We start from the raw sequence: 22,489 nt of genomic DNA, 5'->3' as shown, positions 1-22,489 counted from the left end.
GCTATTGGCTTGGAATATCACCCAAGGTCAATTTGCCTCTGAAATCTTTTTACAGTCCAAATAAATTGTTCAAAAATGAGATGAAGCACATTTGATGAAGTCCTACATTTTGTAAACAGACCTTTACTAATATACAGTCCATTTATTGTGACTGTTGATGTAAGGTTCTATCGATTGGTACTGGCAGGAGAATATTAATTTTTAAAGGTACTGGACACTATTGGTAATTGTCAAAGACCAGTCTCACTAGGTGTATCTAAACATATGCATTTAAAATAATAAACCTGTGAAAATTTGAGCACGATTGGTCGTCGAAGTTGCGAGATAATAATGAAAGAAAAAACACCCTGTGTCACACAAAGTTGTGTGCTTTCAGATGCTTGATTTCCAGACCTCAAAATCTAATTACGAGGTCGCGAAATCAAATTCGTGGAAAATTACTTCTTTTTTGAAAACTACGTCACTTCAGATGGAGCTGTTTCCCACAATGTTTTATACTATCAACAGCTTCCCATTACTTGATTTGATGCTAATAATTATTTTGAGTAATTACCAATAGTGTCCACTGCCTTTAAAAGTGACTTACTTCTTGCTGGCAGAAGAATATTTAAAGTTACATATTTATGCCATTTTGCTGGCAAAGCTTAAGACACAACAATCAACTCATCTGCAGAAAGCACACAATGAATTTCAATGGCCACATTTCTTATACTTGTGCTAAGCTGCACAATATGTGTTGCTGGAATTACTCTAACTCAGTCATGAATGTGTCTTAATTAATTTTCTTGGAGAGTATTACTTCCCTACAAAGACCTTGAATGTTTGGGTTAATCAAACTCTCCAGCTCAGCTTTTTCATAGCGTTGCCAATTAAAGTTGAATCATGCTAAGGGGTTTCTGTCGGGAGTACTTTTCCTGGAGTTCTTCTGCCAGCACATATCTATAAAATAATGGAAAGAAAATTAATAAGTATCAGTAGTATACCACCATGTATCTATGTGTGGCTCACAGGTATGGGTGTATGACATAGCTTTGTCAAAGATCACAGCAAGTTTGTCTTGTATAGATTTACACGCCAACCCTGCTCAATTGTTAAAATTGCAACAAATTATGTTCAGTTCTAAGATTTTGTACCATTCATACTTTCATTTCAAAGGCGCTTCTAGAAAGACACAAGTTGAATGTGAGGACCAATGGTATTGATTGGTGGTTTTAAGTTTTGATTTTGATTCTATCAAGTAGTAAACCACCTGGGGAAAACTGATAGTGTAAATTGTAAATAATTTGGGGTTGAACAGAGACAAACTGATGAGAGCAGGGTTTGAACCAAGGGCCTACGGATTAAATTATGCCGCTACACAACTAAGCTATACAGCCCTATGTTGGCGGTCTCCCTATTTAAACTTTGTCAATATTTTGGCTTGGGGTGCCTGTTCTTGTTTCAAGCCAAAATTATTTCAATTTATAAGACGATCAGTCTTCTTGTTCACCAGTTAGCGTGTCGTAATTCGCATTACCTTTCCTGTAACATTTATAAGTAGAGACTGTGAATGTGTTTTTTAGTAATCGTGTAAACTTAAACTGATTGATCACAAATGTCAAGAAACTTGCTTTGGGATTACTCGTGACAATCCCAACTTCATTGCTTTTGAAATCAGCAAGTTCATTGACATCCTCCTGTTTCAGGAAACACAAATGACCTAAAGTACTTTCATATCGAGCTTATATTGATTGCGACAATCAACACGTAAGCAAGAATGATTAATGGGAGAAAGAATTTACTATCTGAAACATAATAAACTTTCAGATTAAAACACGTTATTTGTTGTTGTTGATGTTGATGCATTGTAGCTGAGCGGACTCAAGCTCTGTTGACGTTTGTATTCAGCAGAGTGTGGGTTCGAATCCCAGTCATGACACTTACGTCCTAAAGCAAGAGACTTAAAGGAACACGTTGCCTTGGATCGGTCGAGTTGGTCTTTGAAAAACGTTTGTAACCGTTTTTTATAAAATGCATATGGGTAGAAAGATGTTGTAAAAGTAGAATACAATGATCCACATAAACATGCCTCGAAATTGCGTGGTTTTCCTTTTACCTCGTCGACTAACACGTCGGCCATTTATGGGGGTCAAAATTTTGACTCCCATAAATGGCGGACGGTGTTAGTTCGCACAATAGCAGGAAAACCACGCAATTTCAAGGCAAACTTGTGTGGATCATTGTATTCTACTTTTAAAACATCTTTCCAACCATATGCATTATATAAAAAACTGTTACGAACGCTTTTGTTTTGACCAACTCGTCCGATCCAAGGCAACGTGTTCCTTTAATAACCATTATTGATGCGTCCTTCGGATTTGGGGGAGGGGTCGTTAAGCCATCGGTTCTGTGTGCTGTGTTATGCACGTAAAAGAACTTGGTGCACATATCGAAAAGAGAAGGGGTTCGCCCCAATATTCCTGGTCTTACGCAGGCTGCATTTTGCATCATAGCACCATGTTAAGGAACTGTTCTCATACTGAAAGCTCCACAACAGGAACAGTTTGAGCATCACTGATGGGTATGAGCGCTATAGGAAACCACTATTACTGTTACCATGTAAAAACTAAGAGTGCCCTTTTATTTTTGTGTGTTTACCTACATGTTGATATGTAAAGTTGCAATTAGTTTCTCGTAGTTTAAAATGAGTGGCATAACCAGAGGGGGCCCTCAATCTTTCACCCCAAATGAGACGATAGACTTTGGGACAAGTGGTTGTCTGTTGCGGTGAAAGCGAACTCTCGCGTAACCATCTTGCAATAGTGCTGCTTTGCGAGAGTCTCTACTGCTCTCTCATAACAACTGCTTTTATGAAAAATCAAAATCAAATTAATGTTCTCCTCAGTGATGTCTTTGCCCAACTTGCCACCCCTCCCCCCTGCCTCCCAAATCCCTGGTTACACCACAAACGTTGTTAACAACTTGGCTACTTAATATTGTTATGAATCTTGTAAATTACTCACAGATAGAAATCCTTTGGTAACGTTTCAGATGCTCAAAGATCATGTAAAATGATATCTTTGCCCCCAAGATCGTGTAACTGTAAAATGATGTATTTGCCCCCACTTGCCACCCCTCCCCCCTCCCTCGCCAATCTCTGGTTACACCACAAACGGTGTAAACAACTTAGCTACTCAATATTGTTATGAATCTTGTAATTTACTCACAGTTAGAAGTCCTTGGTAGAGTTTTAGATGCTCAAAGCTCGTGTAAAATGATGTTTTTCCCCCACTTGCCACCCCTCCCCCCTCCCTCCCCAATCCCTGGTTACACCACAAACGTGTAAACAACTTGGCTACTTAATATTGTTATGAATCTTGTAAATTACTCACAGATAGAAATCCTTTGGTAACGTTTCAGACGCTCAAAGATTGTGTAAAATGATGTCTTTGCCCCAAGATCGTGTAACTGTAAAATGATGTCTTTGCCCCCACTTGCCACCTCTGCTCCCTCCCTCCCCAATCTCTGGTTACTCCACAAACGTTGTAAACAACTTGGCTACTCAATATTGTTATGAATCTTGTAAATTACTCACAGTTAGAGATCCTTTGGTAGAGTTTTAGATGTTCAAAGATCGTGTACTTTGTACTCAAATGCTCAGGACATGTTGTTTACATATGGCAACCGTCTATGTCTAGTTCCCAGTCTCTAAGAAGTGGTAATACAGGTAGTGATGGGTGTCTGACTATTTTTTCCTTGAATATTTACTGGGAAAATGTATGTGAATAAGTGTTCGTTTTCATAGTTTTTTCGTTGAAAATGAGTTGTTTTTGAATCGCAATGTATATAAACTGATTTAATTGTGTTAGAATTGGTAAAATAGGTACAAGAATTGAAACTGATGTACGAAAATGCGTTACGAGTAGTATGTATTGTTATTGTAAGTTGAACCGTATGCCTATATATACACATTGTTGAAGCCAATTAAGTTGCATTTAAAGGCCGTTTTTTGAGTTAAGTTGTACATTTTGGATGAATTTTGAAGAGTAAATGTTTGGATTGATGTAATACAACGGTGTAAGCAGTGTGAAGGTGTTTAGAAGTACTTTGGGGACGTTTTAGTGATGTAAATCGTAAAAATTTATGAGTTTCACGACTTTTGCACGTAGAAAAAAAAATAAAATCACCGATTTTCACCAAAATTAACGAGCGTACGTTTCAAGCGATTTTAAGAAAATGATTTACCAAAAATGCGTAAAAAATGCAAGTTTTTGGTAAAAAAAACTTTTCTACCAACTTTTTTCACCAAAATTAACGAGCGTGCGTTTCAGACGATTTTAAAATTTGGGTTCACCGTTAAAAAAAAATTTAACGGTGATTTTTTTTTTTTTTTTTCCCAAAAATGAAATTTTATTGAAAAAATCTTGCCTCCCCCTCACCCTCTCTCCCCGGTGCCGCCTCCCCCTCTCTCTCTGGTCCCGGTGTCGTCCCTCTCCTCGTGGTTCCGCCTCCGTGTTGCCTCCTGCTGCTGCGTCTCCCTCTCCGTGCTTCAAGACCTGTACATGTACCTGTGGAAGAAGCGTGGGTTATTTCTTTATTTCGCTTACCTCATGGTCCGTGCCGGGGCTCGAACCTCTCATCTTGTCCTCGCGAAACTGTAACCTTATCCACTAGGCCACAACGATGACTGTACAGATCATACATTTTTTGGAGTGATGAATATTACACAACCACGTATGTATAGCATTGCGTTATATAATTACGGGAATAAATAATTAAATAGCCCCCTCTGTTGGTCAAAAATAAATTAAATAGCCCCCTCTGTTGGTCAAAATTGTCCAGTGTGTAATAAAAAAAACTTGTTGCTGTTGTTAATGAGAAAAACAAACACGTTTTTGCCAATCATTTATTTGAGTCCGATTTTGTATAAATAAAGTTTACCCTTTCATAGTTCTATAATTAAACCCAAATATTTTAACCCACCATTTTAAAATAAAATATTTTAAAACAAAGACGATTACTAATATAAGAACACATGGCACACTTTCTTTTATTAAATCCTCTCATTTTTTATTGGAACATAATTTAATATAAATGTTAATAATAATATCTTTTAATAATAGTAATAATAGACAAATTTTAATACAAATTATTTTTCAAAATAACTCTCAAATAAATTAAGAGATAAAGTTCGCAAATAATCTATTAAACAAGGATGGCTCTATTGAGGCCAGAGAATTTTTTTCAACACTGATGATGGAAACTCACAATAAAAGTTAAAGAAATTATAAATACCATAAATTTAGATAGATTTATGATAAAATAATCTATCTTCTCGATAGAGTGTACTGCCTTCAAACTTAACCACTAAGATTTCTTATTCCAACATTACAGAAGTATTTTTTCTAGAAATTAAGTTTAAAAAAACAAGCATAATTTTCAGCATGTAAAAACGTTAACTGAATTTCAAGAATATAAATATTCAGATTTCTAGTTGCAACATTACAGAAGTTTGTATTACATACAGGATCGATACAGCTAAACAACAAAATAGTCCCAGACAATTTTGATACTTTTTGTGATCAGCCTAATGCCGATACTGGTGAAAATTTGGACTAAATCTCCCGTGCGAGGTCACAAGAAAACAGTTTCTAAAACAAGCATAATTTATTTGGTTGTAACAACAAAAATCAGCTATATGCAGACTTTTTCCAGATATTTTTCAAATAGATTGTAAAAGATGATATTTTTTATCCTGCGATCCTGTATCATACCTTCAAAGGCACTGGACACTATGGGTAATTGTCAAAGACCAGCCTTCTCACTTGGTGTATCTCAAAATATGCATTAAATTTTAACTCATTGAAGTGGCCGACACCCTAATCGTCCAAGTTGTGTGCTTTAAGATGCTTGATTTCGAGACCTCAGGTGAGGTCTCAAAATCAATTATTTTTTTTTTTTGGGAAATTACTGCTTTCTCAAAAATTTCATTACTTCAGAGAGAGCCATTTCTCACAATGTTTGTATAAGCAGATCTCCATTGCTCATTACCAAGTTTTTATGCTAAACATTATTTTGAGTAATTACCATTAGTGTCCAGTGCCTTTAACATTAAGTTTATTGAAAGATAAACCAATTTTTTAATAAAATTGTTTTGGGAGTCAAGTAATAACCATCCTACAGTTTCAAACAACCTGTGAGTTTTCAACACATTGGTGGTCTCACACTTGGGCCAAACAAAATTGAAGTCATGTTTTCTGTTAATATGTACATTGAAATACATGGATAGGCAAAATGTTTTATTTTGAGAGTTGAAAATAAAGTTTCTCATTGTATTAAAAATGGCTTGAAAGGTGGGCAACATGTTCACTCCGAAAAAAAGTATATAGTACATACAGTTTGTTCACAGTAGAGATGGCCAAACAAAAATATAATAATGTTTCCTATTACACAAAACATAAGGTACATATAAAGATGGGCGACTTATTTTTGTCTTTCAATGTTTGAAACATTGGGCATATAAAACGATTAAAATTTTTCCATCATTCTGAAAATGGGTAGGTAGGTGGATGGGCAGTATGTTGTTGGGGGGCTGGAAATCGGTAGCCATGTTTCCTATCTATTACAATACATGACACAGGCTAGGTGGGCAACATCTTTTTAACTTTTTTCTTCTTCAAAGTTTGGCCAAACAAAAAGGTAGTAGTTTCCCTTTCCTCTTTTGGAACAAACAATTAGAGGTAGCCTACTTCTTACATATGCTACTTTGATATAATATTGTTAATACTGAATTTGGGGGAAAATGTGGGCCAAGCAAAAAGAAAGTTATGTTTTCCATTACACAAAAAGGGTAAGTACACTGGTGGGCAACATTTCTTTGCCCCCTGTTTTTTAAAGTTTGGCAAAAAAAAAGATGATTTTTTCCTTATTACTGAAAATAGTAAGGTAGGTGGTTGGCCAGCATGTTTCTTCCACAGTTGGCCAAACAAAAACATAATGTTACACTGAATTTGGGTAACGGTGGTCAATATGTTTTCAATAAATGTTCCTACAAAAATAAAGTTTTGTTTCTCATTACATAGAAAAAGAGTAAGTAAATAAAAAGATTATTATATTTTTGTTTGGCCATTTCATCCTTACTTAAAAATAGTATTTTTTTTCCAAATTACAAAGCAGGTTTTTTATACTCAGCCTTAACTTCCACACCCTTGACAGCATCAGCAAACCTGCACGGGTTGTTCACTCGATCAAATTTGGAGAAGTAATTGCCAACAAAGATGTCCCTGAGGATCCAAAGAGCGCCAAGGGGTTAAGGGATGTCCATTCTGATGAATCCACTCAGGCAAAGTGTCTCTCCCATCTTGGTTTCTAAAATGCAAGACGAGAAGAAGATCATTGACATCAATTATACTCAAGAAGTTGACCCAAGAGTTAAGGTCAAAGTAAAAACCAGCTATTTCAGAGCCACTATGGGTACTTAAACAAATTGATAAAATCTCACCAACTAAATTTAATAGTTTCTTAAGACATCTGTGCAAGAATATGAAATGTCATTGCCAGCTAAACAAATTAATCAACAGTTTCTTGGGGTAAAACACTTTAAAGGTGACCTGAAATACACTGGAGATATTGTGCAAGGGTCGTAATACACTTGTCTTGAGGCCATATTTGAGTTATCTGGGTGAAGTCACCCTAGATCCAATTTACACCCTTGTCTGTTATTTTGAAGGCGTTCTAAAACTAAATGCAGAACGTAAAATATTCAATGGTGCGAGTCGCATGCACTTGAAGGGGGTTGCCACGCCCCTGTTAAAGGACCTTAATTCCGAATCGACCTGAAGTTTGGATTTTTTTTTTGCATTTACATTATACCCAGAGATGAAAAGAGGAACACCAAGGCCCGTTGGTGGGGGCGAGGGGGGGGGGATATCTGCTCGCCCCCCCCCCCATAAAAAAATAACAATAATAATTCCGCCCCCCCCCCTCAAAACAAAATTACCCCTCCCCCCAAAAAAAAAATACTGACAAAAATGTTTTTGGATAACTCCAAACCGCCCCAATTTTTTTTTTGTGAAAAAAAGGATGCAACAAAAGGTGAAACAAAACCCAAAAGAATTCCCCCCAAAAAATTACCCCCCTAAGACAAATATATATCCCCCCCCAAAAAAAAAAAAAAAAATGTCACCCCCCAAAACCCACAAACAATTTACATTTGCCCCCCCCCCACCCAAAAAAAAATCATTCCTAGTTACGGGCATGGTGGCACCCGTCCCCTTTTTCAGACTATTGATTGATTTGACACAGAATAACCCATTACATGGTGGTTGCAATAAAGCAATGAAAGAAAAAACAAATTTGAAAACAAAATGGAGCAAAGAGAAAAATAAGGCCTCCCCTCAATGCCAAGAATGTTTTTTTTTTAAATGTGGGTTTTTTATAAAAAAAGCCTGCTCCTTCTAAAAAAAAAAAACCCAAAACATTAGCCCACCTCAAAGAAAAAGTTTCCCCAAACCACCCCAATTTTTTGAGGGTTTTGAAAAAAGGCTTCCCCCTCCCCAGTAAAAACCCACAACAATTTGTTCAACATCTGCCGGTGCCCCTTAAAAAAAAATAATGCCCCCCCAAAAAAAAATAAAAAAAAAATTAAAAGTTAACTCTTTCTCAAAAACTACTTTACTTCAGAGGGAGTTGTTTCTCAAAGTTTTATACTATCAACAGCTCTTCCTTGCTCACTTCCAAAGAAATGTTTATGGCAATACATATTTTGAGTAGTTACAAAATTAATGTGTCTACTTCTAGTGCTCCAGTAAATAGCTTTCTTGTCTGCAACCATTACATGTCCTGAAAGTCTCCATTGAACTTACCTTTACTTTGACGAGATTGCCAGGAGGTGCAGCTCCCATCAAGCTTAGAATCTATACCACGTCGGTTCAAAGCAGAGGTCCCTGTGTCACAGATAGCTTGGCAACCACCATTGTAGAACTTTCCAAGTGGAAATTTCTTCTGTCCTACGGTAAACCCTGAAGTGGCAAGAAACGTTCAAACTTTGACTTAATATTGGGGTAAAAGGATGCAAAGTATATTGCCGCATTATTAATGTCTTAGCATGAAATGTCTTCCTTGATATGAGATTACCAACCAAATTTTAATTTGTTGCATGTTCATTGCTTGTTACTGGCATTCAGCTATTGTTTGCAATTTGGTTGGTAATCCTGTTTTTATTAAGGAAGAAATTTCATGCTAAGCAAAATAATTGTGTTCATGCCAAGCAAAATAATTGTTGTGCTTCCAGGCTTCATGAACTTTAACCCAGAATTCAACACTTCACATAGCAAGCCTTGACATTTATATTAGTTCAGTTTCAACCACATACACAAGTGTCACAACCAGAATTCAAACCCACATCCCGATGACTTTTCCTCCAGAAGTTTAGTCTAATGCTCATGTCCACTCGGCCATGACACCCCACAACCAAGATAACAGTGTGGTGTGTTAGCACTGTACACTTTGTACTTTCCCAAGTTCTGTGAACAAAATCTCTGGCTTGTTACTTGACAGGGATTCACACCCATAACCTTTGTAGTCATACCAAGATTATTTTCAAAGTCACCAAACTTTAACATCTCACAGTGCAAGCTGTAAAAGTCGTTTTAGACTATATAATACAACTATGTTGCAATCCTGTATACCCAGGCCTATACTGCCTACATTGCACCTATGGTGGGGTCAAAATCTGAGCCTATTACTAAACACACATTTGAAGTGTCTACTGCACATGACAGACTGTTTTATGTGTGTGCATAACAAATTAGATCCTGCCAATTCTAGTTGTCCAATAAGCATCCTTATGAGGGTGACTACCTTGTTCCCAATGGTACCTGTGATCACAGATTTTTGAATGTGGACTAAACATTGTGGGGATGAGCATGCCACATCTTGCATTTAATGCATTTTTTTATTTTTATTTTTTAATTGTACTTGATTATTATAAATAAAATGATAAATGATCGAAAGCAGGAATAAAATATGATTTACGGGCAATCTTGCAAAGAATTTGTTGATTTGAGGGCCGGCGATTGTGGTGGGGGGGGGGGGTAGCTTCTGATGGATGGGAGTCCCGAGTGCCAATGCCAACCACATTTGGCCCGTCGCCATGGTCACTGGTGGCCATGGCATTCTGACATACAGTGCACACACCAGAGTAGCAGTGGCAATAAACGAAAGCCATGGTTGGCTTTAGATAAATATTTGAGATGGTGAAATAGTGTCTCAGTGGAAATGCAGAATAACTTTCCGTATGGTTTATGGTGCCACAACCTTTTAACTCATTTTCACAAAAAGGGATTTATATTTCAATATTGAGGTAAATTGGATAAGTACATATAAAAAATTACTTTATATCGAATGAAAAAGTGGTGGCGCCATACAGAAACTTTTCCATTTATTATATCAATCACTCATATGATCTGCATAATTCAAATCATTATGCAATCGGCGCAATCGACAGACTCCGAACTCTCTTGCTTGGCGTTCATTCATCATTCATTCTTCATTCAATCAAATCTGAAAGTGAAATCAAACAAACAAAACTTACTCAAATGCGTGCGGTCTGCCTGAAATTTTCACTCAATCTCCGACTGGTTGTTCACTTGGATTTGGTGTGATTTCCGATGGTGACATTCGCATTTGTAGACGGCGGACAGCAAACGGCATTTTAATTAAAGAAATCATCCCCAAAACATAACAACAAAGATGCTTTTTTCGTTGTCCAGCAGCAGAAGTCAATACAACAAGCAGTCTGACACCCTGTCGTTTGCTATTATTCATAGTTCTTCTTCGTACGTATTAACAATAGTTAAGGGACCATACTAATTTCTGTAACCCGTCAACTGAGGGCGCTATCACATTATTTTTCTTTAATTTTTTGGGGCGACAGTTTGCCCGTATTTTTGATAGCCCGCCCTCTATTGACAAAGAGTCATTCGTGGCTTTTTTGCCCGTCTTTTTGTTAGCCTGCCCTCTATTGACAAAGATTCTGCAGTAGTTTTTATTTGCCTGTCTTTTTGTTAGCCCGCCTCTACTGACAAAGAGTCTGCTGTAGTTTTTTGTCCGTCTTTTTGTTAGCCCGCCCTCTATTCCATCCAGTGCTTGGAATTTATTATTAAATAAATTGTTTTGCTGCATTTTTATTTAGGTCTGATTTATAAATTATGTACAATTTATTTTATTAACAAAAAACTTTGTTAATAATTTTTTAACTGTTTCAAAAATTTAAAACAAGAACGACTATAATAAAGATATTTGATTTCTTATATCAAAATAATTTACAAGTGAACGAGCTTGTCATGTCAGCGCCCGTCAACCTTTTAACAGCTAAATTGTTGCTTATTTAAATCACTGCTCACTCAGTTATTCGTGGAATATCCAGAACAGTAAAGTACGGGAGAATGACAGCACATATTGGATACTATTGAGGAGTATTCAAATACAAAATCGCGAGCTTTATACTGTTGTTGCACTCAAAAGAAAAATGCGTATGTTTTTTCAAGAACATGAACTAGTTTGTATGTACTATTGTGTAGTGTAACTCTATGTACACAGCACTACTGTGTGTAGCATGTATAGTCCTAAGTTTTCAACTGTATCATGTCGGATTGCCCTCTGCCTGTTCAAAAGAAAGTCAAAGCTGAATACTAATAACAATGAGGCACCCTGGAATTGTTCAAGAAAATACTGCAAAGCTGCACAACAACGGGTAAATAAATGTTAAAATTGTTCTACAAAAGAAACCTTGTTTAAGTTATCAATTTCACTTATTATCAGTTAAAATTTAGTTCATTTTGCTTGGGTTTTTTTTAATGAGGATTTTTAATTTTAAAAAGCTCAGTTTCTGACTCTGTTTCTGTGAGTGTGAATAATTATTTCCTTACACCGTTGTCAGCTAGTTACAATAGTTGTATTGCCCCAACAAGGGTCGAAGACCCGGAAGACCCACGCTTTACAATTTTACCCTCGCTGGAGCATTACAATTATTCTAACTAGTTGTCAGTATGAAAGTATTTTATACTTGTACGTAAAAACAATTATATATCAGTGTCAATTTGTGTTTGTGTCAATAGGGTGTTGTGTATGAATCAGTGTCACATGACGTCTTTTCAAACTTAGCCTTTGAAGATTGGTGAGTAGTGATGCCTGCAACTACAAGGCAATCCAGTTCAACTATTTCATGTATGTGGCGTAATAAAACCTGTTGCTTATTTTGTTGCTTATTCTGCAATCTGCTCATTTTAGGTATGTCCGTTTAGCTTCCCTGGGTCGACACCGCAGTGCTCACTCTGGTGAGCCCCTCACAAGAGCTAATCGAACGATCACTCACCCTCTCATGTTGACGTCATGCACTGGGGCCAGCCCCAAGTGACCCGTTCCTCAAGCAGGGCACTTGGGGCTGACCAGGGTGAGCCCCTGGATGGCGTCAAAGCTATTCGAACGCGCCGGGGGCATGACCAGGGTCGTCCCAGGGAAGCTAATCAAACGCACCCTATGATTATTTTGTACTTCTTGAAAAGGGTGTATCATAAACTCGACCTCAGTGAAACAAACCTACTCCTGTTGTGGCGAAATGACCCGAGCGTCGTGATTGGTCGACATCAGAACCCTTGGGCGGAGTGTCAGTTGAGGCATCTGTGGGGGTCAAAGGTCAGCCTTGCACGAAGGAGAAGCGGGGGAGGTACTGTATATCATGTAAGTCAATCAGACAATCTGCTTAGCACAGAAATGAAATTGCCTACAAGAAAAAGTTTCAAAATCCTCATGGAGCCGCTTAAACAGAAAATATTGCTTACTAAAGTTTCTGCTTAGCAAAAATGAGCAGGATACCAGTCACCAATTGTACGTGTGATATAGCAGTCTGGCTGGTATCCGTATTTTAGTAAGCACTACTTTGTTGTGCTTAGCAACTTTTTGTGCCCTGATGAAATTGGGCCCTGTGTGCTGTCCTTCCATGGCAAGACGGCCCAAGTTGAAAAATAACATTTTGAGAAAAGCAAGAACAGTAAAGAGATGAGTTGTATTGCCATAACAAGTCCAAGTCCAGCAGCCGATTTACGACACTTTACGCAACTGCATAAGTTAACTTGCACAATGTTTATGGAGAAACTAGCACCATAAACGTTGCACAAGTGGACTTGTGGCAGTTTCGTAAAGGTTCGTAAAATCGACTGCTGCTCTCGTAAAATTGTCTTTGTCCAACCCCAAATGACTTATTTTCCCAGTAATAATTTAGTTCTATTTTTTTACAGGACTTGGGGAATCTCAACTGTACTTTCTTCACGAAGCGAAGTGAATACAGTCGCATACACAACCTGAAGCTTCTAACTAGTGCCCTGAAGACAAGATGGCCGATGCTGAATATCGGTCTATCAAAACGAGACGATATACTTCTTGACGACTTTTTCAAAGTATCCTTTTTTCTTTGCATTTTTCAAAATATATTTTCTTCTTGACTGTAACTTCCTTTCCTGACCCCCTTTGCCAACCCAACTCTCCAAAAGGCAAAGTAATATGCAAAAAGAACTTCAAAATCTATGCTTCTATTCTGTTCCTATGACGCAAATTTCATAATATTTGCACACAGCAGCAGAAACATTTTTAGACAACCAAGTGATCCAAGAACGGACTGAGCCAGTAGGGGCCATTTTCATGGCCCTGCTTACCGTAAGCAAGAATCAGCGCTTATAGAATCAGGGAGTTCTGCGCTTATGTCAAGCGTGTTTCTTTTTGGCTTGTGTGCATGCGTCTCCACATTACTAGGCTATCGTTGCTCACACATCTAGTGCACAAGTATCCTTTATTTTGTTGCCATTTTTCAAAACATTTATTACCATCCTAGCTGTAACTTCCTTTCCTGACCCCCTCCTCCAACCCAACTCTGTAAAGTGCATAAATAACTTCCTATTCTCCTCCTCTATTCTGTTGGTGTGAAGCAAATTTCAGAACACAACAGAAAAATTGCGCACAACAGATTCAGGCACTCTTCACTTACACAGCGTACCCCTGCAAGCAAGGAATGGCGATAGTAAGCATAGCATTTGGCGGTAAGCAGAGCCGTTAAAATGGGCCAAGTACCAAAGGATTAAAACAATTAGTCTTTAACATTTTCCAGATATCAGGATCATCAGCGAAGTTGGGGCGAGAGATTGCGTATCACCACTGCACTCTACTACACAGTGTCAATACACAGCAACTCAAGTCACTACTACACTCACAAAAGGTAAATTCCAACGGTTTTTTTACTTTACGAAAACAGATAATTTATTTCATCTTCAAGTCTCTGTCTCTCTGTATAGCAACAGACAATTATTAATATTAATATTATTATTATTGTTATTGTTTATTTGGTCAGTTGACAAAGTATACTTGCAAACAAAACTTTAATAAATCACATAATTCGCATATGAATTTGAAATTATATTTTTGTAATTTAGGATGGTTTAACGAGTCGTGCAACAGCGAGTGTGAGGACCGCCGTCAAGAACTTATCAGATATGGAACCAACGATGGATCACGAGTCTCTGGTGGACGCTATCGCGCAAACATTTTATATAGTATACCCCCCTCTACATGACGATAAGGTAGGTGTATTCTAAAGTACGCAGTCGTCTATTTCACCAAACTCTTCCTAACTTAGGATTAATCTTAGGACTTCAGAACAAGTTAGGACGCCCATAGAATTTACAGGGTACTTGAAACTGCTTTCATTCTTTTACAATTTAAAGCACACTCAACTATTCGTACTGATCAGCAAAATGTACACAAATGAAAGTGCAAGGTGAACATATTATTTCTAAACAATATAATTGATTTATTTAATTAGAATTTTTTCTTTTAACTTCTGATTGGAGATTTATCCAATAGATCCATCCTCTGAATTAGACTGGCCTCAAGTCGATGACTACCGAAAAGACCTTGCGGTAAGTATCACAAAATGTTCCTGTATTTTTCTGTGCTTTTATTCAACATGACAGCTAGAAAACTGAAGTCACTACTTTATTTGTTTTTGTATAGTTTTGGTTTGAAAAAAAAAAAGAACAATTTACTGGAATGGAGACTTGAACCAATGACCTCCGGGGTTAACCAAACAATTATAAAAGCAATTATAAAAACGCAAGGACAGAAGTGTCACAACTGGGATTTGAACCTACACCTTCATGACCTAACCATCAGAACTTGAATTTGATACTCTTAACCACACACTACACACTATCTAGCCCATGTTAATAGTCTCCCTATGATCTTTTGTTTGTTTTTGTGCAGAGTTGGGACTGGGTCTATGGCAAAACACCAGAGTTCAGTGTACAAAGATCTAACGGTGATGTGTCGGTGTTAGTTCACGTTAAACATGCTCACATCCTAGGAGTGGTTGTACAGGCACCGGATAGATGGATCGATGTTGGACACATACAGAGGCTGACTGATCAATTAGCTGGTAAGTAACTATGTCATGTTCCCTGAGTGAGATAGCAACACATAGCACTGATTGGGATTCAAGGGGCCCGACTAATTTACCCATTTGTTTGGTGACGGCAAATGTGGCACATCTATAAAATCTTTGCGAGACCTAGTACCCGCTGCTAAAACATACGATTTAAACTGCCTCTAGCTACCGGACAATCTCGGTGGTCTAGTTGGTAAAAAAACGGCTTTGGAATTGCAGAGGTTGAGGGTTCGAATCCTACCGATTAATATTTCCCTGTGATTTTTTTCCCACAGAACTGAGTATACAGTGCATACACTGCTCTAGAATTGCAAAGGTCATAGGTTCAAATCTTACCCAAGTCATATTTCCCTGTGAGTATACATTGCTAACACAAACCCTGATAGTGTTTTTTTTTTTTCGTTTTTTTTTTTTTCTCTGTTTACAGGAAAGAGGTTCTGGCCGCATGATGTGATTGCAACGACTAATTCTTTTCTTCAATCAATCAACATGGATCAGAACACGAGACAAAGGATGAACCTAGTGTGCTCTTTGCTACAAGAGGCAATCTCATGAACTTTTGTTATAATACTCAGGAATTTTTTTTTTTTTCAAGAAAGTTTAAGGAGCATAATATAGACAAATCCAGGCGCGCACCGGGCGCACAAGTATTGAGCATTGCGCGCCACTACTGCGGTGTTTTCAATGCCTAGATTGTGCACAAAAAGACACCGCAGTTGGTAATTTTTCAATAGAGGGCGCTACCAATTTTTTTCCGTCGGATTGGTCTGTAGGCTTCCTTTAATTTGTGGAAGCTTTAAATTATTTTAATCATGTATAAATGTAGGTGCATACAGTGAAACTAACCTGTGAAATTGTTTAAAGTGATCAGGTTTTTAAGATATCGCCAAAAACTTGAAGAGGTTATGTCCATGAGGGAAGAATAATTTGTAATCGGAATACACAATCTCAGAAACGTATCTGACAGTAACTCTCAATATTTCGGGGCATAAAAACTGATATCTGTTTTCCATCTTGTAGGGGCCTACCTAAACTGCACTGCAATATATAATGCTGCCTCTCTTATGGTGGCAAAATGGTACCAGATTATTTCACCTTTAGACTCAGGACATTAAAGTTTGTTTTTATGAACATTTTAAACTGTGTGTTAATCTCCATCATTGGTAACCATCCCTTGAACAATCTCTGTCTTATCCACATGACGGGTATCCTGCTTGACCCAATCACTGGTCTCATGCCAGCCCCCATCACTGGTGTCCTACTTGACCCCTCACTGGTGTCCTCCTTGCATCATGACCTAATCACTGGTGCCGCCCTTGATCCCATCACTGGTATCCAACTTGACCCCATCACTGGCCTCTTGCTTACCCCCATCGCCGGTATCCTGCTTGTCCACATCACTGGTCCCATTCTTGACTCCATCACTAGTCTCTCCAGGCCTGACCTCATCACCGGTACCCTTCTTAACCTTCCTCTCTTCCTTCTTGGTCAGCACTTTGTCCAAACGCTTCACAAATAAATCCACATCCTCTTTGGTAATTCCGACGGCTGCAGCCGCAGTGAGGTAAGCCGTTGGGTAAGAGTCAGAGTGTGAGCCGTAGCCGGTGAAAGTAACGCCCCCTATCGTCTTGGTGGCACCCTTTGGCACAACCCTTAAAGGACAAAGAAATAAACTTTTTAATCTGCAAACAGGAATGGCTGCGAAGCCTGAATACGCTAGGCTTGACTTGTGCACCAGGAACCAAATTATCAATCTGCTTGAAGGCACTGGACGCCTTTTGTTGTCAAAGACTAGTGTTCTCATTTGGTGTATCCCATACATAAAATGACAAATCTGTAAATACACAGTTAAAGACACTGGACACTATTGGTAATTGTCAAAGACCAATCTTCTCTTTTTCTGAGGTTTCAAAACCAAAGTTTGTGGAAAATTACTATTTTCTCAAAAACTATGTTACTTCAGAGGGAGCCATTTCTCACAACGTTTTATACTATCAACAGCTCTCTATTGCTCGTTACCAAGTAAGTTTTTGATGCTAACAACTAATTTGAGTAATTACCAATAGTGTCCAGTGCCTTTAGGTAGGAAGAGCCTCATGCCCTCCATCTCCATGCTTACCTCGCTCCAGATACACTCCTCTTGAAAAGCATAGCGCCAACCTCCGACACGGCCTTGACATCCTCCTCTGTGTGGTGACCTAAGGTCATCGCCATGGAAATGGGATTGTGTGACATTTCAAGCAACCTCTGCCCGTGACCTTCTGCGACCTTTCTGAGTTCATCCTGCAGATACGTGTACATCTCTTTCCGTTCCTTAAGAAGTTTCTTGTAGCCATTTGCCCCGAGAGACAGAAACGTTATAAACAAGTCAATAGAGGGCGACGCTGATGCACGACCTGGGAACGTCTGTGCTATTTTGTCGACGAACTTCTCGTCCATCCCTGCAATGATAGAGCCGCCAACTGGTACGAGGAAATTTTTGTCAGCGCTTTGGACGAAGGCGTCGACTCGCCCCACCCGGGCAGCCTGCTGGATGAGATGCATGCATTTGGATGATTGCACGCCGTACGCATTGTTGATAACATGAGGCACGTCCATGTCTTTGCAAAGTTTGGCAATTTCTTCCAGACGGTCTGGCACCCTGGGAGCGAAACATGACGTTGTTGAGAACACGCTGAGGATGTTCTTCGCACCAAGTGTCTCGATTTGACGCTTGATCTCGTCGATGTCGGTCCGGAGTTCGTCACCTTCCAGTCGGTTCTCGATGATGATTGGTTGGAAACCGGCCGAGAGCATTGACTTGAAGCAAGTCTTTTGGTCGATGCGAGGCCAGAGGATGTATCTGGCGTTCGGGCGGAGTTGGCGGAGGGCAAGGAAGCAGAGAACGAGGCTCATCCCTGTGGCTAGCGGGACGACAAAACAGGCTGCTGTAGAGCGAACACCTGCCAAAACAAAACAGGATTTTTTCGTTCTTCTGAATAATAATGGGGCCCTTATAAAAGCGCGCATATGTCACAAAACGGCAAGTGTCACAACTGGGACTCAAACCCACTCTGCTGATCAAAAGCACCAGAGTTTGAATCCGGTGCTTGTAACTGCTAGGTCATGACACGCCACACCCCCAAATTGTAGAGAAATAAGGCAAGTTTGTAGGCTCAGGGTTAGAAGATGAAGTATTAAGGCTTACCGGTCATCCTAAGAGCGTCTAATGCCATAGCGTTGGTTATCTTCATCAGAATACTTGATCCAGCTGCTTTGGGTTGGATGGCAGCGATGTCACCCGAACGTCCAATACCATGACCGAGTCTACAAACCAAGAATAGTCAGTTAGGATTTGAAACTTGCATGGTGGGAGTAAAGGAGTTCTGCCCACAGTGGTCGGTGCCACCCTCCCGCCCGGTAACCATGGCGAGGCGGGTTTGAACATGGCCTGAGGAAATTGAGTCAGAAGAGGGTGCTCTCAGACTACCCTCCCTCTCCCGTTTTACAGAAGTGCACTGGTCATTGGGCCAATAACTCTCCTTGCTCCCTGAGGAGTATACAGCCCTAAGCTGCCCTGACTCCGGTGGTTTTTCCACATATCAACCTCTACCCTCGCAGGTACCCGTTTATATCCATGGGTGGAGAAAAGCAATTATAGTATTTAAGTATCTTGCTCAAGGACACAAGTCTCATGTCCAGGATTCAAACCCAAAATTTGATGACTTAACCACCAGAAGTTGAATTTGATGCTCGGCCATGACACCCTACCCCCTACCCTAATAACTCCACCCCCCCTCCTCCCTCACCTATAATGCCTTTTCGCTACTAATGTCGATGCAATCCTCGCTTCTCGTTCCCCAACTCCGCAGTTGGCTGTGAAGTTATTACTATCCATCATGCTCAACTCCTGGAGGAGTAGCTCAATTGTTGAATCTTCCCATCCTTCATCCGGCCATTTACGATGCTCAAGAAGGTTCCGTATCTATACAGAAAGAAGTAAAACGGCACCGCTTTGAACTGATGAAAAATTTACTGTTTATCTGGGTTTTTTTTATTTTTTTTTTTATTTTTTTGCATCTCTTGGCAACCTGACTCAATATCCACCAGTCACATAGGCCTTTTCTTTTAAACTTTTCCAAATACACTGTACATCCAGGGGGGGGGGGGGGTTTCAAGGCTTAAAATCGTCCTTTTTTTATTTTTATATTTTTTTGAAATAGGCTAAATACTTGGTCGCTGTACTTTTTTTAAACCCTTTTTTTATAACTAGTTTGACCGATAATGACAAATTAAAAAAAAAATGGAGTACAGCACCCTGTAGAAGTCGTAGGCTTTAATATTAATAGTTTACCAAACTTTTTGTGAAAATGAGTGAAAAAGTGGTGGCAGGATACGGACAGTTTTACAGCTTTCCCTCCATCCTTTGACCGGTAATGTTGGGTAATGATTATCGCCCCCCCCCCCCCCCCCTCAGCCATATGTCACTGTCAGTGTCAGCTCAGTATTGATGGTCTTTGCATTTGTTTTATTTAAAACTAAAAGTTTAAATAAATCACGACATTAATAGTAGTATTTAGTTCCTAGTGTAGTGTAGTGGTAGTGAAGATTATAATAGGCTACAACAAAAAGCATAAAATAACGTTCTTATAAAGCAGGCATTATCATCTGCAAAATTGCAATGATCCATTTGCCATTCACATTGCTGCATCTTTTGCATGCTGCATGCAACATGTGCAAAATTCATAATTGCCAATGCAACGTAAAACGAACTGCCGAACCTTGTTCTCATGGGCACGCCTTGCTTCGCATCCTTGCTGGACATAAGTAGCTGGTATAAGTCTCTCACATAAACTATAAATATCAGGATTCATGGCGATATTACAGCCTCCACAGAAACACAACAAAGTGGACGTGAACTAGCTCCACAAAGAGAGTTACTCCCTCTCGCCCAAAAGTTTGTTTTGATGATAAATGGTGCTAGCGCCCTCAAGAGTTTCAAACCCGTTTTTGCAAGGATGTTTTTAGTTATACGGCTGTTTTATGCGCCCTTGATAGCAATATTATTGAAACTGAAAGGGAGAGAGATGGGTCCAATTGTTACATAAAACAGTGTGTTGGCTGTTGGGTTCTGGCAATTAATTAAATTACAACGCATATCTTACCATTTCAAAAAACCTCTCACACATAATCACTTTTAAAGTTTATAATGTCCTCCACTTCGCAGCTGTATTATCCTACCTTTTATATGACAATGACGTAACAAGCCTACAATAAATTCTCAAACAAAACGAAACCAACAAATTTTGTCTCTTTTGGGATGGGACTTCTAAAAAGCTTTTTCCTCGAAACTTTCATTAGCCGTGAAAGTTACATAAATTCAACAGAACCGACCTACTTTGGTTAAAGTCTCAACACACTGTGTTTTTAGCATTCGTGATAGGGCTCTCACTGATAACTAAGGTCGAAACGTCAGACCATTGACATGACTATGTTTTTGAATTTGTGTATACCATATAGTATGTCCTTTTCGTTTGGTGAGCCGTTTGCAACAGTTTTCAAGTTTTTAGTCAGTAAGTTGTTTTTTCGATGAATAAACAACGAGTTGCACATCGACCCGTTCCCGTTCTGAGAATTTCGCCTATTTTCAACAGACAATTGGCAGTGGACTGGAAAAGTACGAATCACAATGAAGAAGTCTTTCCACCCATCCAGACCTCCCCTCTAAACAGACAATTGGAAGTGAGCTGTGGAAAAGTTCTAGCGCGTAAACCAGTCATACAAATCACAATGAAGAAGTCTTTCCACCCATCCAGACCTCCCCTCTAAACAGACAATTGGAAGTGAACTGTGGAAAAGTTCTAGCACGTAAACCAGTCATACAAATCACAATGAAGAAGTCTTTCCACCCATCCAGACCTCCCCTCTAAACAGACAATTATTGGAAGTGAACTGTGGAAAAGTTCTAGCACGTAAACCAGTCATACAAATCATCAACGAAGAAGTCTTTCCACCCATCCAGACCTCCCCTCTAAACAGACAATTGGAAGTGAACTGTGGAAAAGTTCTAGTGCGTAAACCAGTCATACAAATCACAATGAACAACTCTTTCTACCCAATTCCTCCACTCTTCCTTTGTGGACGAGCACAAGGACAAGCCGGAACTGGCCGGAACCATCAAAGGGATTGTGGTTGACTAGTTAACACTCAATAGGTTCGGAATGTCCGGACATCCTCTCCATTGTTGACATTCTTGCGCCGTTACGTTGAAGAGTGCTTACCCAGCCTAGTGTAGCCCTATCTCTCCTCCTAAAGTGAAAGGGCTACTGCAGGAGGAAGGATACAGGCCGGTGTCAGATGCAATTGTGTCCGCCATGCAATACTGTCAGCTCCGGACAATTTTGCATATATGCAATCGTGTCCGGGGCTATACAAAAACCGTCCGGCGGATATGTACATGACTGTACATGTATATGTGCGCGCGTAGCGAGCGTGCATGCACTGAACCTACGTATTATGCAGCACGAATAATTCACTTATTTTATGACTGCAGCGAATACCCAACGGCCGAACATTTCCCATGTCAGTCATGAAATGCACTTGTTAGCTTGTAAAAAAAAGGCAAACGTGTTCCGTCGACCAAGGGCGTTTAATTTACTGCAAGGACGGTTTTGCACGGGGCGGACACAACAGCATATGCAATTGTGTCCGGGCGGACACAATTGCATTATGCAGCAGCTTCCGGGCGGACACGATTGCATATGCAAAACCGTCTTGCGGACATTGTTGCATCGGACATTATTGCATAACATATGTAAATATAATATCAAATCCTACCCTCATCTCCCATAATATTATTATTATTATTATTAAAAATTTTTTAAAAACGCTCTGTTTAGTATTATTACTCAATGTTGTTATATACTTTGTATTGTAGAAAGTACAAAATTGACGTAAAACAGATTTTTCTCATGAAGACGATCAGATCATACTGATCGAAACGTTGAGTTGTCAACCACCGGTTCTTTTCAGAACCAG

At 39.2% G+C, this 22,489-nt stretch overlaps 2 protein-coding genes and 1 long non-coding RNA gene across 3 annotated transcripts; 1 reads left to right on the top strand and 2 right to left on the bottom strand.

The window, feature by feature from the left end:
- Positions 1–5,081: 5,081 nt before the first annotated feature.
- Positions 5,082–10,764, bottom strand: LOC139953546 (uncharacterized). Its single transcript, XR_011787990.1, has 3 exons — positions 10,574–10,764; positions 8,844–8,999; positions 5,082–7,347 (listed from the first exon to the last, which is right to left on the bottom strand). It is a non-coding gene; the product is annotated as an uncharacterized lncRNA (long non-coding RNA).
- Positions 10,765–11,337: 573 nt separating this feature from the next.
- LOC139953526 (lipoyl amidotransferase LIPT1, mitochondrial-like) lies at positions 11,338–16,039 on the top strand. The gene is made up of 9 exons (XM_071952965.1): positions 11,338–11,734; positions 12,099–12,157; positions 12,546–12,720; positions 13,278–13,436; positions 14,141–14,248; positions 14,463–14,609; positions 14,880–14,948; positions 15,292–15,463; positions 15,900–16,039. The coding sequence occupies exons 1-9, from the start codon at positions 11,597–11,599 to the stop codon at positions 16,025–16,027; spliced, it is 1,155 nt and encodes a 384-aa protein (XP_071809066.1). The 5' UTR covers positions 11,338–11,596; the 3' UTR covers positions 16,028–16,039.
- A 730-nt stretch (positions 16,040–16,769) lies between these two features.
- On the bottom strand, positions 16,770–20,402 carry LOC139953524 (O-phosphoseryl-tRNA(Sec) selenium transferase-like). Its single transcript, XM_071952963.1, has 5 exons — positions 20,233–20,402; positions 19,261–19,436; positions 18,660–18,778; positions 17,592–18,414; positions 16,770–17,124 (listed from the first exon to the last, which is right to left on the bottom strand). The coding sequence occupies exons 1-5, from the start codon at positions 20,323–20,325 to the stop codon at positions 16,770–16,772; spliced, it is 1,566 nt and encodes a 521-aa protein (XP_071809064.1). The 5' UTR covers positions 20,326–20,402.
- Between the last annotated feature and the right edge of the window lie 2,087 nt (positions 20,403–22,489).

Source organism: Asterias amurensis, chromosome 22 (genome assembly GCF_032118995.1).
Source record: "Asterias amurensis chromosome 22, ASM3211899v1".
In the NCBI taxonomy this organism is placed as follows: Eukaryota; Metazoa; Echinodermata; class Asteroidea; order Forcipulatida; family Asteriidae; genus Asterias; species Asterias amurensis.
The sequence above is the reverse complement of the archived record's forward strand: the minus strand, read 5'-3'. Positions and strand labels throughout refer to the sequence as shown.

Coding starts and splice junctions, on each gene's coding strand:
- LOC139953526 (XM_071952965.1), top strand. CDS start 11,597: ATGTATAGTCCTAAGTTTTCAACTGTATCATGTCGGATTGCCCTCTGC. Junction 11,735..12,098: donor GCAAAGCTGCACAACAACGG/GTAAATAAATGT, acceptor TTGTGTCAATAG/GGTGTTGTGTATGAATCAGT. Junction 14,249..14,462: donor CACTACTACACTCACAAAAG/GTAAATTCCAAC, acceptor TTTGTAATTTAG/GATGGTTTAACGAGTCGTGC.
- LOC139953524 (XM_071952963.1), bottom strand. CDS start 20,325: ATGAATCCTGATATTTATAGTTTATGTGAGAGACTTATACCAGCTACT. Junction 19,437..20,232: donor GGCGTGCCCATGAGAACAAG/GTTCGGCAGTTC, acceptor CTTTCTGTATAG/ATACGGAACCTTCTTGAGCA. Junction 18,779..19,260: donor GTAGCGAAAAGGCATTATAG/GTGAGGGAGGAG, acceptor CTTGGTTTGTAG/ACTCGGTCATGGTATTGGAC.